The following is a 17,896-nucleotide window of genomic DNA, read 5'->3' as shown; positions in this document are numbered from 1 at the left end:
GTTTGTTATTCAGGTTAATGTGGGAAGAAGCAGCTGGTATATCGGGCAGCTGAGTGAAGTGGAGCCTGCGGAAGAAACACTGGGACCGTCTGGATGTAATAGTCCATGGAGATGCTGTGGTGCTCGGCTGCACAGACGAGGCGAGTGGGGTGGGGGTGGAGAGCAGAGGTAGAGGGAGGTGTGGCTCATGACACACTTTGTTTTGGTCTACAGGCAGTACACAACAGCAAACCTAGCGGTGAAACGATTTTGCTTTTTGCCCCTTTAAATATAACCACTGTTGTCTCAGGACTCTTTCAGCTAGATGAAGACTACTGAAGTCTACAGTTGTTTTGACTTGTTAAAAGTTTAGACTGCAGTGTGGTGTCTTTACTCTGACCAGTGGCTCTGTGTCACTGTCTCCGTGTCCCCCTTACTTATAGACACCTTCGCTCTGTTTGGGACTGTCTGCCTGCAACAGCATGCTTCCCACGGAAAAGCTTAGGGAAGCAGCTGTGAGCTGCACTTTATCAAAGGTGGTGAAATTAAAATTTGTTTGCAGAATAATAACCTACACAGAGGTGAGATTCAGGCCTTATCGGGGGTGTTTTCAGTTATTTTTAGTTTTCCACCTCAGATGACGAGCAGCACACAGTCACTTCAACTTTGTCTCATCCAGAAAGAGTGCAAAACAGGGTTCTGTCACTGTCTCATAGTCTGGAGGGGATACTACGGTGTCAGCAGATCAATATCATCATGCACAACTATGGGATAGAAAAATTTCTTCTTGAAATTCTATGACTTTATTCTCATTAAATTATTATTAATCTCTATTATTAAATACTTATGATATTAGGACTTTTTCTAAGTTATATGACCTTATTCCTGACTTCTCAGATAACACAGATATATGGAATATGTTTTGAATGTGCAGACAGCTTTGAACATAAGCAGAAATCTTCCTGAAATGAGCTGTTAAAGTCTAGGTGTTTATAAATGAATTAGTGTATCATTGACATGAATGGTGGCACATGCACATTTAAAGGTGTTGCTTCACTAAACAAAAGACACAAAGGAGAATGTAAATCCTGCCTACATGTGTGTTGACTCAGTAAAGATAAAAGAGAAAAAATGATCTACTGGAGAAGAAAGAAACACAAAATGCCTGGAAGCCTTACTGCATTATATTCTGTTATATTCTAAACTAGCTGGCACAGCCGACACGTAAAGTCAGCAGTCAGAGAATTAAAACGTTAAAACACTAGGTGAAATTATTATTTTCATTTTAACATATATGTTATCCAGCACCCATGATATGACCGACACCTTCTTTGTTTTACTCAGAACCGAACCAAAATTAAAATTAGACAAAATACTACTCGCGAATCATCCTTTTTGAGGGTCACCTTCTGGGTACCCACATATACCCAACCTGATGCAGGCCTCTACTGTCAGATTCACTGTCCCATTTATCACCAATGTTGAATCCCATCTTAAAGGAGCAGTGGGTAACATCTGCTATGAAGACCACATCAATGATGCATTATAAGTCCATTCATAGTTAATTATAATGCATTTATAATGCTCTGTGACTAAAGTCATAAACACACATAATGCATCCTGATGCACATCAACATCAACAGTCATAAAACATTATAGATGCCACTTACAAGGAATTATAAGTGTCTTATGGATGCTCCTGACTAGTTATGAACTAGAGGTTAACTGATAGAGCTTATAGTGCAATATGAATACTTACTCACTTATACACACTTTGACAAACAGATGTAATAAGAACTCATAGTATAATATTCCATGCATTATCATAAGTTATCATTGTATGTGTTGAGTAAAGTGATGTACATATTGATGTATCTAAAATAATACATGCTTCATCAGCATTTTCATGTATTTAACTGATTAATGTCTATCGTACACTAGAATATTCTGAAAATAATTTTAAAAGCCTAAAGTCTGACAACCTCACATCTAAAGACAGTGTGTCGTGAGTAAGAGCATTTATAGACACAGAATAAGATTTTGTGGACTGACTGGGGATCTTGCAGAGTCACTATTGGCAAGATTGTTAGGTTCAAAAAGGAAAAAAAGTAGACGGACATTAGCCATATTTCCATCAGCCTGTTTAGATGCGCATCTAGAAGTATCGCATCGGAAAATTATGATGGAAACGCCAAAACTCGAATTCTCCTGAAATGGAATGGATTTCTCTTGAAATGGAATGGCTTCTGAGCATGTTCTGTTTGGTCCCACCCTACTTCGCTGTGATTGACTAGTACTTGTTCCCACCAGTTTTCCAGCTCAGTTGATCGAACTGTTTAAATTTGCATATTTAGCTACATTTGTCCAAAGATACTGGATTACTGCAAGATGGCCCACCTACAATATACTCCCATTGTATGAAATGGTATACACTTCCAGTCTCCTAAGTAGGTGTTGTCCCATGTACCCCAGTCAAAGACGATGGAGAACCGCCAATCAAAGACGAGTATCCCCAACCTCGCTTCTGTCAACATGTGTGTACCCTTACTGGCCGTAAGCTAAATAAATAAACTGTCCGTGAAAAAAATATTTCTTCCAGCGGATGTCTTAGTTACAATATGATTGAGCTAACTGGAGTAGTTTCGACAACGGGAGGCTTTTAACAGATGACGTACTGATGTTAGCGTTGATGCTGCTGTTAGCTGTCCCTGTCAGCTGCAGCCACTGATGCTTTCTAGACATCGTGCTTTCCCAAAACTGAATAAATACCACACATAGCAACACAAAACTGCTTTGCTAGCTCAATCATGTTGTAACTAAGATGTCCACTGGAAAAAATATTTTTTTAATCCAGTATCTTTGATGAAACTGCACTGATTTCAGCACCAGAGAGGAGATATCTGTTGCCAGATCTTGCGAAAGTGTGTTGTTGAGACAGAGACAGGTCTTGAACTAGAGCTTAGATTCTCTGCCCAGCCTGACCCGGCCCGCGGGCCCAAGCTGGGTCAAGCCGGGAGCCCCCCTCCCTCTGACGGGCCCAGGCCGGGCCGGTCAGATATGACGTTTTTTTTTTTTTTTTAAAGCTATGATTTGATAATGTTATAGGCTATGTATTGTAGCGACCCTGCAGTAAATGTTCTGTTATAATGTCAGTGTTCTGTGAGTTAATGGCATGTTTGGGATTGAATGAGGTGCGGGGTGCGAGTGTGACGGGGATGAGGAGGGCTGTGTGAGTGCACGTGCTGGTGTGTGTATGAGCGAGCTGGAGGAGAGAGCAGGAGTGCACAGATGGAGTTACAGCTAAGTTGCTGTTTGTTGGTTGTCTTGGCGTGGTTACGGCCAACAGTAACCTGTACTGTTCAGTAATAAACGGTGGTTTAATTGCCGAATAATTGCGTCATCCTTTCCACACGTCTTGGCGGATGCTACAGTATTATAAAAAATAAAATTAAACCACACTTTGTATGACACATAGCCTAAAGTTACAACAAACTTAGTTACAATGTTGCAACATTGTGCACGCACAGCCCTTCACCACCTGGATCCTAAAATAAACACCTATTTTATTTCATAATCATGCTTCTGTGTTGCGCCATTCATTAAGATCCTCTATTTCTGTCATTCAAATAACAAGAATTGTGGTTTAATACTCTTAATTATAACAGCCAACTTATTGAAAAATGTCGGGTTTAAATCGGGCTCGGGCCCATAATTATAGTTAATTGGACGGGCCGGGCCGGTCCCGGACATAACGTGCACAGGCTCGGGCCGGGTTGGGCTGGATTTTTTGGGCCCAATCTAAGCTCTATCTTGAACAAAGTAAATTTTCTCCTGTCCATCTAAAATTTGCCATTGTGGTGTCGGAATGTTCTTAAGATATGAGGGTTGTGATAAATGGGTCCAATATTTGCTTCTGTGACAATGGGGCGAAAGAATCGTCCATAATCTGTAATCACGTTCATGTCTCCCACTGAAGTCAATGGACTCGGGACCTGCCGTTAGTCTCCTAAAGGGGCGTGGTGGTCGCGAACCCACGTGACACTGATACAGGAAACTGACTCGTGGTGGACCATCTTGGTATGGGAACTGCACATTGGTCTGACATCCCATTGTTCCGACCATATTAAACCCATTGTTCCGCAGTCCCGTTGTTCCGAAATCATCATGATGCCCTGTGGTTAAAGGAGCAGTAAGCGAAATCATTTCACTGCTTGGTTCGCTGTTGTGCACTGCCTGTAGAGCAAAACAAAGTGTGTCATGAGCCACTCCTCCCTCTACCTCTGCTCTCCAACACCCCCCCCAACCCGCTGCCCGATATACCCGCTGCTTCTTCCCACGTTAACCTGAATAACAAACCAGGGCTTGGCGCTCCGGTTGGATCCCAAAGCTAGCGGAGGCTAACTGGCTGTGTTAGCAGCTGAGTGAAGTGGAGCATGAGGAGGAAGCACCGGTTAGCCCAACCTTTCACTGCAGGCAGATTCACTTGTCACAGGGGTGAGGAAATAAAACCAACCAACTTAGTTTAGCAGTTAGCAATGTCTTTCACCCACTCTCGGTCTCTGCTGTGTTAAGCTATTTCCCTGCTTTCCTGTTAGCGTGAGCCCAGGCTCACGGAGAAGAGAGAAATGTTAGCGTTAGCTCCCAGAGTTAGCACTAGAGCTACTATGGCTACTGGAGTAGCTCGCAGCTATGGAGCACTTCTACCAGCTCTTCTAGTCACTGAGCCTCGCCTCCATTTCAGCAAATATATTACATTTATTACAGGTACCATCATCATTGAAGTAGGCAGGGGAATAGCTAAACACAGCCGCCAGGCTGTCCGCCAGGCTACATTTTACAATGCTAATTGCAAATTTTAGCTGGGCTGCCGGGCTATTCACCTAACACAACCGAAACACCTGACCCATTGCTGGGACAGAGCCGCTAATAACTCAAGCTCCGGACATTAACCCATGCTACGATTGTAACATTAAATTTAATTGAATCAATATAGCGACATGTGCCTAACGTTACTGTAACACTAATTAAAACAGACATTTGACTTTATGTTGTACCTGTCCAGGAGAAGAAGAGCTAGCTCTGAGTCAGATTGTAACCCCTTTAGCTCTTGCAGTGCTCTCCACCTTGGAAATGCAATGAACGTACATTAACGCGCAGCCAGACCGGCTTGTAAACAAGGGGTTGGAGATCAACACAGAGAGAGGGCGTGTGAGGTCATGCTATACTCCAGATGAAATTACACCTCTAGTTCTTCACATAGCAATTTTTTAATTCCTTCAATCTAGAAATGATGAATTTCGCTTATTGCTCCTTTAAGGTCTGGTTAGGTTTAGGCACAAAAACCACTTGGTTAGGGTCAGGAAAAGATCATGGTGTGGTTTAAAATGAAAAACAAAGTGACAAACACAAAAGCCGTGAACCTGCTTCGCCACAGGCCTTTCCCAGCTGACCCAGAGCCGGTCGCGGCGCACCATCAAGGTAGAAATACACCCGCCGGGAGCCATTCAGCACCACGGACCTTCGGACTAATGGGATGTCGGACCAGTGACATGGACCCCTTGGTTTATCCACTGTCTTTGATTAGTCTTATACCTGGTTCACACTACACGATATCAGCCTGATAGAGTTAATGCATTGTGCTATCATTTCAAACTCTACACTTCCTGTATCTGTTTCAAATTAAAAGCCCCTTAAAACTCCGCTTGAGAAAATCCCTTCATTTTATTGTGAAACATTTGCAGTTGTGGAGGATAAAGAGGAGTTGTGAACAGGAGTGATGATGTGTCCTCACATTTGTAAGAACATGTCTAAAGATAGAATGGAGAATAAAATAAGTTGACAGAAATTACTGCAGCCTCCAAAATACCCAGTAAGTACACTATATGCTATAGCTAGCGAGCTAACTGCTGCAGGGGCTACTTGCAAGCAAATGTTAGCTACTGGAATGTTTACTAGTAGCCTGCGAGCTAACTGTACATTTCAGCTGAAGCCTGCTAGCTTCAAAATTACATTGTGTAATCATTCATATGACTAAAGCAAGAACTCTTCAGTTGAAATGTACAGATAGCTCGTGGGTTGTTGCTAATATTCCAGTAGTTAACGTTAGCTTACAAGCAGCCTTGTTTGAAATAATGAAAAATGGTTAGCACACACACACACACACACACACACACACACACAGAAAGGCATACTCATCTTCTGCAAAACTGTACACAGCTCTGGTGTTTGGGCAATGGGAGTCTATCGTCTATAGCCTATAGTCTATAGGAGTCTATAGCCTAGTTGAAGCGGATTTACCCATTTTTTTTACCCCCCACCCCACCCCCCTTTTTTTTAAACTGTATGATGCGCTAATTTTCATGGAACAGGACAATACATTTTCACTATGTAGTACTTTGATCTATTGTTGATATAAAAATGTCTCCTAGCGCAGCTTTAAATTAAAAAGTAAGGAGCTAAAGAATGACAGTAATGTGTGGCAACATAGTCAAACAAATGATTGGCAACTTGAATTCACATTTAACCAGTTTATGAACATTTTTGCAATTTCTCAATCAAATGATACGATGACTATATACCATATAATAGTGACTATCCTATGCTGAACCTCCAGTTAGGTCAGAAAACATATCAAACAGGTCAACAATGCAGCCGTCAATGAGATCTTACATTGTAAAATCAACTGTTTGAAAAAAAGAAAGAAAGAAAAAACATTGTAAATGACAAGTGAATTGTGAATACTGCAAACTTTAAATGCCCATTATGCATTCAGGATTATAATGTGAAATGCATAAATCTAAAATCCTTCAACCATTAAATAATAATCATAATCGATGTTCATGGTGCCATATGCAAAAATACACCTTAAGTAAGTTCCAGTATCAGTTCTCTTTTAATGGGGATTTTAAACAAACTGATTCAAGCTTATTGACATCAATACTTATCATGTTAATCTATCTGGGATGGAAAGGGTTACATTGACCCTTAGCTTTAGTTTTGCCGGTATCTGAATCTCACCAGTCTGTTTTTGCAAACCCTTAAAAACGTGAAATCACATCCTGTGACAGTCTGCACCTGACTGGTTCACCATCATTACAAGCACATAACTTAACATGTGAGTACAACAAAAGCATTCCCACATACATCGATCTCATCCCTGTTGTTTTGTCTTCAACACACTTCTTACTCATAGGTATGCACAGGAGTGAACTGGACAATAGCAGAACATCACATTATCAATCACTTGTGCTTTAACTATATTCTCATCACTGGAAATTTCTGTCTGAGGCAGACTTAAAAAAAATGTCCCTTGAAAATGCATCCACCGACTACAGAGCACAACAATCACTTCTGCAGTCTTGAAAACAGCGTCTGCTGTTTATCTCGGGGCAAACCAGGTTAAAAGCACACATTCATAACACCTGAAAAAAAGCTTCATAGCAGCTACGCGGAACATTCATCATCATTCAAGTTGACTTTACTATCTTGACGTTCAGGAAATATTAGAGCTTGAGTCATCGGATTGAGTCATCCCTGGACGTGGACTGAAGCTATGTGAAAAACACCCCGGCCTCCACAGGTGTGTTTAAGTTGAAGGAGTTTTAAATCAAGTTTATCCAGCTTCTCCATCTCTTCATAATCAAATACTAGGGTGACAAATATGATAAAACTTCAGTCCTCTCTTTTGACTGATGGAGCATGTTTGAGTATACAGCTTGATTGTAATGTTACTAAATATGTGAAGAAGCTAATTGAAGGAACATAGCACTGTTTTTGTTTATCTTAATCCATTACTATGCTAAACTCAATTTACAGACTTTTGCTTGAGATACAGGTATGTAATTAATCCCAGTGTACACAATGTATGTTTTCATTGTTGTCAAAGTTGTGTTATTGTAGAGTGGTAATGTAAAGCAGTGGTTCTCAACCAGGGATCCTTGAGGGAGTTCCAGGCAATGTCCAGAAAAAAATGGGGAATAGTTTAATTTCACTATTTTTAATTCATTTTAGAAGTGAGCCCAATGTGAGTAGAGGCCCAGACACACCAAACCAGCTTCAAAGAATTAGTGGCGATGAAGGGCCCCTGCTGCATCATCTGATGTCGCTGTGTCTTGGCCAAAAAAGTTGCACATGTACACAAGCGCAAAGACTACAGCTGATGGTCAGCCAGTTAGTATATTCTCCACCTGCGTGAGAGGAAATAACTCTCCTCACCAAAAGATGGTGGTGGTCTGTATTCGTCATTCAAAAAGATGCTAGTTAGATGCTTGATGCTAGTTAGCCAGTTAGCACATGCACAATACGATCCAATGTTGAAAGAACAGAGCATATTTACCATACGCCAGTAAACAATAACACAAACCATCAGGAAATGGTTCTGCTACAGAGTGCAATGGCTAAAGAAAAACATCAACAAACAACAACAAACAACCATACCTCATAACAAGTTTGTTTTGGTCTCACTCCCTCTTGACTTAAACTTTTTTTATGTTCCTCACTTCCATTTCTTCTGTTGTGCACTGAGCTGAATTGTGAATCAGACAGATTTAATCGAGGCGGATTCAACATGCTGAATTGGCCGAACAAAAGCTGACAAGCGCCGACGAGAGGCAACATTGAGAGACATGATTCCCCCCCCCCCACCCACCCACACACACACACACACACACACACACACACACACACACTTGGTTGTCCTGTCCATTAAAGGCAAAAGGCTCCAAAAAAAATCTTAAAAAAAAAAAAAAAAAATTCAGATGGATGTTCCTGAAGCAAAACATTATCTAATCCGGGTCCGCGACCTATGTGTATCAATTTAGGGGTCCTTGACACAAAAGAGGTTGAGAACCACTGATGTACTGTAAGGCAAACTTTTGATTTGCATTACCACACAGATAACTCATCTTCAACAACAATAAAAGCAGATGTGTTGTTTAATGAGTAATGCAAATTCCCAGTCACTGCATTTACTTTTGATATCAATCACATATGAAAACAAAAATACAAATTTAAAAACCTAAAACTCTGGTATGTTTGTAGGAAAAAAGATCAAACTTTCAAAAACACTAGCATGGTCCTTTAGGTTGCTCTATTTGTTCTCACTTTTTCCCTTAGGCCCCAATCACACAGAAAGCATTTTACAGGTTGCAAAACGTGAGGCGCACCACACTGCCTTCATGTATTTATTTATGTTTTAATTGAATGCCTTTAGTAAATGGACTAAAATGTATGGGTACATGACACCCTAAGAAGAGGGTGGATCACAGGGAGTACCACCTGTTGGTCCAGGAGCTTCTCCTCGATGATGGCTGTTTCAAGTATTACATTTAAATGCTTCTAGCCTGCTGTTTTCTATTGAGATGGTGGGAACAGCAATGTGTAAAGTTGTATAGCTCTGGGCATTCAGCAACCGCTGCCACCAGTTTCTCCTCAACTGTTTACCAACTGTAAACTTGTTGTCGTGACCACCCCAGAAGGCCCGCCTCTTAAATCATCCAATTGGAAAATGGCAAAAAAAGTGGAGATGACCTAGGGCACTTTTTAGCTCTGAGTTCAAGGTTTTTCAGCTTGAGGAGTTCAGAGCGCTCTGGCAAAAACGCCAGGCACCTAGGGCGCAGAAACACTTAGCAATGCAAAAACAGCGAGCAATACCTTTATTCTCAACAATTACAAAAGCCGCCTCCAGATGCTAAAATGCTTTCTGTGTGATCAGGGCCTTATACCCATTCTCCACCAACATGGAACCAGATCCATTCCAGTTTGTTCCACTAATTTGAACTGTATAGAGCATTTGGACCAAAGTACAGACTGGTTCGGAACATGACAATTTGGTTTCCTGCTAGAACCAAAAAAAAAGAGCAGGTTTTTAGTGACTTGCAGTTCAAACTGTAATGATATTAGTGAGCATGTTCTACAAATTGGAAAGAGAGGATGGAGTCTTGCACGTAATAGTGTTCTTATCATTAGTACTTTGTCAGTGCTTGTTTTTTGGAGAAAAACAAATATATGTAATAACAGAACAAAAGCTCACAGGTAATCAGCATGATCCGCCATCCTAACCCTAACCCATTTACTTCCATTATACATTATGCAACACCCTCCATTGATGACACATCCTTGGTTGTAATAGTTCCGCTAAAAACTGGAGGGAACATGGGCCAGTTCACTAAATAGCACCAAGGTTCCAAGAATCCTGAACTGAGCTGGTTTCAGAACCAGAGCTAGTTTGGTGGAAAAAAGGTATGAGTGTCTGTGTGCATTTTCAGAGATATTCAAGAACAATAAAAAAACAAAACAAGATTTAGTAAGTACTATTTTCCAATTGTAGATGAACAGAAATATAAACACATGATTTGTGATGACTCGTTTCGCTCTGTGAATCCAAATAAAAAGCCTCAATTGCATAAAAGCCCACTGGTCAACCAAGGGAACCTGAGAACCACTGTGGCTGCCTGAGAAATTTAAAGGCTATTTATTAAATATGTTTGTGTAAATTATACTAGTTGCAACTTTAAAACAAGATTTTAAAAGCCAAATCTAACGTAACAGGGGGTTAGAAAATTTTATTTTACAAATTAAATTTAGTTGCCCAACTTAACAGCTGCACTGAGTGAGATGTCTGATCAGCGCCATGTTGCTAATTAGACCCCCCACTAACCTGATGTTTTAATAACTACCTGTTTAGCAAGTTACATCTCTGATCATTTCATTCAACCTGTCACTTTAGAGAACAAAGTGGCACACTGAGCAACACGTCTGTCCTAAATGACACTTCACATAAACAATCAAATTTCAGATTTTCAGTGCCTAGTGTGAATATGCCGTGAAGCTGCTATGACGCTGTGATTAGGTGTTTCATCTGATAATTGTATGCATTTTGAAAAAAAATAAATAAAAAAAATACAGTGCAGGAATTGTCTGTACACATTTGTACATTTTCTACACACACTACGAAGGAAATAAAAATTTGGATGCACTATGCAGTAGGACTTTGCCTGAGAAATCATGGTGTACTATTTATTATTCTGAACTGTTTATCATGAAGGATCTTTTACTCAGATTTGCATACAACTGTAAAAATACAGTAAAATTCAACAATCACATTGCATTTTTTCCTTTTTTGTCGTTTACTTAAAAAAGCTTAATGGTATTGTACAGATATTGAACAGGACATGACACAATAATAATAATCTGAATGTACACTTCAATATTGGGCAATAAACAGTCAACTATCAACAAGTTACATGTATTTTTCTTCTTTTTCCCTTTTCACATACAAAAAGGTTTGGGGAGACACAAACTCGGTAGTTCTACCATCATCAAATTAGTGCATGATTCAAATTTTTCCCTTCCTCGGATTGACACCGCTCACTCTTGGCGAGCCAACAGAGAACAGACTCTGATGCAAAGCCAGAAAGAAAAAGAAAGAAAACTAAGGGTGAACCACTGGCACTCTTAAATTTCCATTCTTCTTAAAGGACTAATAGTCTGTTCTTGCTGCTCAATGCTGAGAGAAGCTTGGAGGTTGTCACATTTCACATCAGAACTTCATCAAGTACAGTAAGGTTACAGTCAGCAGGAGGCATACGGAGCAACGGGGCAACACAGCGGCCCCATTCACATCGTGCATCGCACCGGGACCTGCAGGAGAACAACACAACACTTTACTGCATCATCAGTATTGGCATGTTTTACAGTTCAAATCAGCGCTGGAACCACAGCTCTGCTTCAGCATGAACTGTGATTAACTAGAATTCAGATGTTCATAAGGGCGTGGCTTATTTTCTCAGCCAAGTAAGAACTTTGCATTGGTGCTGCAATTGCCATGGAAACTAGTGAATAGTTGAAATGAAAAGGTAAACCAGTGAAGAAGATGCAGGTGGTGACCTTCATGTCAGGATTGTTTTTTCTATGTGAGCAGCAGCTGGCATGCAAAGAAGCAGCCACCAAAAATAGTCCACTTAAAAAATAAATTACAATAATTTAAACATAATTAAACCATCACTGTGTTTTTTAGCATCTGTATTCTTACCGTAAAGGATTATGCTGGCATTAGTGATTCCCATGTTGTTCATGGCAACACAAGTGTAGTTCCCATAGTCTTCTTCTGAGACGTTGAAAAAGACAAGCATTGACTGTCTGCCTTGATTCTCTATCTTAACCCCATTAAGACCATTGAAGAGCCTGGAAGAAAGAGGGGAGTGGTTTTCAAGGCTTCTGCTGGTGAGCAGGAAAGAACACAAACAGTAATTGTGCTTTTCTTGAGTCATTTGAGGCCGTGTGTTTACTAAAGCGTTTTGTTGGATCTGAAGCTCATGTACTCAAAAGTTAGAAGGGCATTGGAATTAGAAATATATTTACACCCGTGGGCTGTTTAAGCTCACTGCCTTATTGAAATAACTATGCATTTGTGCACTTCATCTCTGAGAGCACCACAACCCTCCTTCTGTTTCACTCATTGCATTTTAAGGTTCTTGTGAGATTTCAAGCACAGTTAAGATTTACATGAAATTAGGGATACAATAGATAGACACAATATCACTGTAAAAGGACACAAAATTACCATAAAAAGACACAAAATAACCTCAAAGCAAGACAATATGACCCTTAAAGAGACACAAAATCACTATAAAAAGACACAAAATGACCTAAAAACAACACAATATTACTATATAAGCACACATAATGACCACAAAAAACCCCAAAATTACCTAAAAGAGACACAATATTACCTCACAGAGACACAAAGTTATCATGAAGACACAAAATGACTTCAATAAGACATAGAATGACCTCAAAGAGACACAAAATTACTCCAAAAAAACAAAAACATGTCAGAGATAACATGACCTCAATGAGACACAAAATGACCTCAGTGAGACAAAATTAGACTAAAGAGACACAAAAGAACTACACAGAGACACAACAACACCAACAAAAAAGGCAAAACCCCCCACAAGGTCTGTGTATATCCCTCTTTAATAGGAGAGGTGGTGGGGCCTTTGCACATCTGTACCCAGGGGCCAATTGTCTCATAATCTGCCCATGCCTGTAGGGCTGTAAAAGGCCAACATTTTTCATAATAGGGCTTAAACTCTGAATGCAGCTCACTGCCTTATCGGAGTAACTGTATGTATTTGTGCACTTCATCCTTCAGTGCACAACAACCTTCCCTCTGTTTCACTTATTGCATTTCCTGTTTCATTGCCTTATTTCATGTTTGTGGATGCCATTTATTTTATCAGCGTCCTATATCTTTTTTATCTTGAGGACTGATTTTGTCTTTTGGGGACTACTGTCACTGTCAGGGACCATTTAACAGTGCAACATAGCCTGTGTTTACATCAGCTCAGCAGCTCTGGGGCTGCTCATAAACATCTTTCCAGTCTCCAGCTTTCAGTCGGAAAAAATATTATACTATTATATCCTCCAAACCTCAAAGCCCCACACTACATTGACGTAAACCAATTACACTGTAATAAAATAACAGTTGCCTTTGGTGTCTATGCCTGTTTTGCAAATAATTTGACTGATTTTTAGAAGAAAAAAAAGTAAAATTATGAATTTTCAGAACATGATCATTTTAATATATTAATCTTATTTCTCATTTTACAAGGACAGGAAGATCAACAAAGATCATGCAGCCTGGCTTTTTTTTCAAGTAAGGCAAGTCCACAACTGACAGCAGAATGGGTGTTTTTGTGTATCTCTTCACTTCAAACAATTCCAAGCCAGAAATCACAGAGCTCAGAAAAGAAACTTGCCTGCGGTCTTCTTTGTACCACTCAAAATCTGCCCTCGGGACGGCAGAGGCTTCGCATTGCAGGACTCCTTTTTGTCCAACTGCAGTTCCCGTACTCCTCGCTTTAGAAATGAAGGGAGGGTCTATAAAATAAAATGAAATACATTTTACAATGGCGGCAAATAGAAAACATAAGGAAATAATTTAGTGTTTTGTGCTTCATATGCCTATTTCTTTAAACATGTGGTGGCCAGGATATAGATAATGAGTTTGCTATGTTTGTTTGTTTGTTACACCTTCTGAAGACATAAAGCCCTATAAAACATTTCATAACAGCAATAAAAGAAAAGAAAATCATTTGGTAAAAAAAATAAAAATAAACAAACAAAAAAACAATAGGCTTAATTTGAGGATATATCTGCCCTGATCATTATATTTTCACCATGGATGGGATAGCTTGGGTCCTTACAGTTGACTGTGACTTGCACTGTCCTGCGATCAGAGTCTGAGATGTCATTAGAAGCAATGCATTCATACGATCCTGACTGCTCTTTAGTAATGGCTGTCAGCACCAGATGTTCCGATTCCGTCACAAATTTATGAGTGCCTATGGAGAAGGAAAGACACACAAGAAGAAATGCATTAGTAAATAGTGTAAGTCCTGTTGGTACATAATTGACCTGTGCTGACCTTGATAGAATTTTCACTTCCTGAATACATAGCATATATATCATATATGGTACTGTATGTGACTAGACCAGCCATCACTCTGGATGGTTTGTTCAGCCTGCAGATGCTTTATAGTACAGTAATTCATAGGGCAGTGCCAGGTAGAGGACGACATTGGGACTGGGCTCCCATGGGTCCCAACACAAATCTCGAGGGAGCGGGCAGTTTTATCTTTGCCGCGGCTGGGAGCGAGTGGTAAGTAGGAAACGTGCGGGTCCTGGAGATTAATTATCATGAGGGATAGTGATGTCAACAAGAAAAGTGGAAAATAAGAGATAAAAACAGGACATTATAATACAAAAGAAAAGCGAGGCACGTTGATATTTGGAGGAATTTCTCAGTAATTTTACAGTTAACAATAATAACACTAAATTCCAGAATTACCAGAATAATTGCCATTAATTATGAATGTTATTATGCAGTAGAATGTAATACTACTACCCATAACCAACAGGTATGCCTATCTTTCTTAATAACATTGTACTTTCCCTGTAGAACAGGAGAAGACTCAATCTATTGATAATGTTTTGTCCGCACATGTATGGTCAGAATATTTGCAGGTGCGTGCGGGTGCTGACACAAACCCCACGGGAAAGGGCAGAAAAAGATTACACACTGTGGGCTCAGGCAGTAATGGTCAGAAATCCAGTGAAAGCAGGCTGGAGTGGGATAAGGCAGGGCTCCAGTGCCAGGAAGCATTTTTCCAGTAGTCTGTGTTTTAGCAGTGCTTGCCGCATGGCTCTAGCAATGGCAATGCTACTTGAGCGGTCAGTCCACCTCAGTGGTCCAGACTGAAATATTGAATGGACTGCCATGGAATTTGGTTCAGACATTCATGGTTCACCACCAGCAAGTTTCACTTTCTCCAAATCTTGGATTATGACAAAGACCGGCTAAATTGATGACAAACAATTTCTGCTCATCATCAATATATTAACATTATCATTGTGAGCATGTTAGAATTTAGTTCAAAGCAATGCTGTGACTAATGTATGCAGGGTGGCAGTGGACTTTTATGGGTAAACCCACAAAAAATCTTTGGCCGCTGATAGCACCACGCGTTGTGCATCACTTGCAACCGCTATCTGCTCCGTTTCAAGGTTCGATTTACAAAAGATATTGCACCAATGATATGACAGCGTAAACATGTCCATGAAGTTTTGCAGGTGAGTGCAATTTAATCATCCAGGTGGCAAAGCACAAACACTACCTTTGCGCCGGGAACACAGCAGGCAGAAAAGACTGCTGACTAAAGTTCCTGAACAACACAGTGCAGACAAATTCCTCAAAACTTGGGACAGTACGAAAAGTCTGGGCATGACACCCCTTATGAATTAGGGCTGTAGTCTCCTGGTCGACTAATAGATTATTTGGTCGCTATGCTCTCATCCGACCAAATTCTCATTGGTCGTATAATCGCTGTGTTACTTTCATAAGGAGAAAAGTGCTACATCAACAGCTTTCCAGGATTAATCCATTATTTCCTGCAGCAGGGGGACAGGCTAAGTTACCTGTGAAAATGGGGGTGTTTTCAAAACACCCCAGTCGTTGACAGAAAGTTGAACTCGCCCACCCTCATGCTCAGCGTCGCGGTGACGCAGACCTCCTGTCTGTTTCTGTATTTCCCTCAGTGGAAACGAAGCTTGTATTTACTTGTATTTCACAGATAAGAAACAATACAATGTGAAGATGGTAAGCCTCGACTAGAATAGCATTTTCAGTCATGTGTGTGATTTATCCTTCAGGGATTTATCCTGGCTTCATATAAACAGAGGAAATCTCCGCTCGTCACTAGTCTAATATATATGATGTAAAATGCCATAGGCTGGTGCTAATAACATTAGCATGTTGTATTTGCTTGGAAAACATGTTTAGTATAAGACAGTTGTTTTGTCAGTGAATGTTGTGAGTTGTAATGGAGCCACATTGAGCGCTGTTACCTTTGTTACATGTTGCTGTTGTCCCTGGTTTTATATGAGAAGAGGAAAAGATCGCTAGACGCTAGGCTATTTTATACAATGTAAAATGCCATAGACTTGTGCTAATAACGTTAGCATGTTGTATTGGTCGGGGAAATTTGTCCAGATAAAGACAAGTGTTTGTCTGTCAGTTCTGTGATTTATAGTGAAGCCAATTTGCATACTTGTGTTTGAAATTGTCTCTATGAAGTCATGTTTAATGTGTGTTTTGAATCAACTATATAAATAAAGTTTGATTTGAACTAAACTTTACAGAACCTCCACCGCGGAGGAGGAGGTGTAACTGCAGAGTGACACAGACACACCACCGCAGAAGTAAAAACAATGTGCAGATTTTTTTTTCCCACGACTAATCGATTAATTTAAGAATATGCGCGACTTTAGTCGACCAAGATTTTCTTTGGTTGACTACAGCCCTATTATGAATGTGCCTCAGATACCACCAACTCTCTAAAGATGCTAATAATTTCACTGTATCTGCGTGTGGCTATTATTATCTGACTGTTTTCACATTAAGGCTTATTTGTATAGAAAGGGGCCAATTTTGTGCCAAATGTATGCATTATACTTTATTTAAATATGTGCAAATGGCACAAAAGCACTGAGATGTTATTTGCTTGGCAGACCAGTCAGGGGTGCCTTTGAGATTACACAGTTTCTTATTGTGCTATTTGTGCTGGTTTGGATAATGCAAAAGCCTCACGAGGAGCTCAAGTATCTCGGGGTCTTGTTCACATGTGAAGGTAATATGGAGCAAGAGATGTTTGGCGCAGTATCCGTAGTGATGCAGACATTGCGCCAGACTGTTGTGGTAAAAGGGGAGGTGAGCCAGAGGGTAAAGCTTTCAATTTACTGGTCCATCTACGTTCCAACCCTCACCTATGGTCATGAGCTTTGGGTAGTGACCAAAAGAACGCGACTGCAGATACAAGGGTCCGAAATGAGTTTTCTTTGGAGGGTGGCTAGCCTCAGCCTAAGAGATAGGGCGAGGAGCTAAGACATCCGGAGGGAGTTCGGAGTAGAGCCACTGCTCCTTTGGGGCAGGTGAGGTGGTCTGAGCATCTGATCAGGATGCCTTCTGGGCACCTCCTTTAAGAGGTGTTCCAGGCACATCCAACTGGTAGGACGCCTTGGGGCAGACCCAAAACACGCTGGAGGGATTATATATCTCATCTGGCCTTTTCACCTTCTGGGCACTGCCTAAGTGCCCTTGAGCAAGACACCAAGCCCCCCCAACCGCTCAGGGCGCCTGACCAAGGCAGCCCCCTCACTTTGACATCTCTCCACTTAGTGCATGTATAGGTCCTGTTTGTGCGTGTGTGTTCGGACCTGTGTGTAATTGACAGCAAGAGTGAAAAAATTTAATTTCCCCTCCAGGCTAACTAGTAATCTACATGACTAGAAATTGACCTCAGCATATAACAGCAATAGGTTGGTCCTTTAAGCAGTGCATACACCTGTACGATCA

The 17,896-nt window shown here is 40.6% G+C and overlaps 1 protein-coding gene across 1 annotated transcript in view; it reads right to left on the bottom strand.

The window, feature by feature from the left end:
- Positions 1–8,678: 8,678 nt before the first annotated feature.
- The window catches only part of opcml (opioid binding protein/cell adhesion molecule-like), a 305,981-nt gene continuing 296,763 nt past the window's right edge, over positions 8,679–17,896 (bottom strand). The window contains exons 4-7 of the mRNA XM_049591589.1: positions 14,190–14,327; positions 13,743–13,863; positions 12,011–12,162; positions 8,679–11,619 (exon numbers count right to left, since the gene is read on the bottom strand). Of these exons, the coding sequence (XP_049447546.1) occupies positions 11,519–11,619; positions 12,011–12,162; positions 13,743–13,863; positions 14,190–14,327 (512 nt within the window). The 3' untranslated portion in view covers positions 8,679–11,518. The remainder of the gene's footprint in view (positions 11,620–12,010; positions 12,163–13,742; positions 13,864–14,189; positions 14,328–17,896) is intronic.

Source organism: Epinephelus fuscoguttatus, linkage group LG12, assembly GCF_011397635.1.
Source record: "Epinephelus fuscoguttatus linkage group LG12, E.fuscoguttatus.final_Chr_v1".
Lineage (NCBI taxonomy): Eukaryota > Metazoa > Chordata > Actinopteri > Perciformes > Serranidae > Epinephelus > Epinephelus fuscoguttatus.
This window is presented reverse-complemented; position numbering and strand designations above follow the sequence as displayed.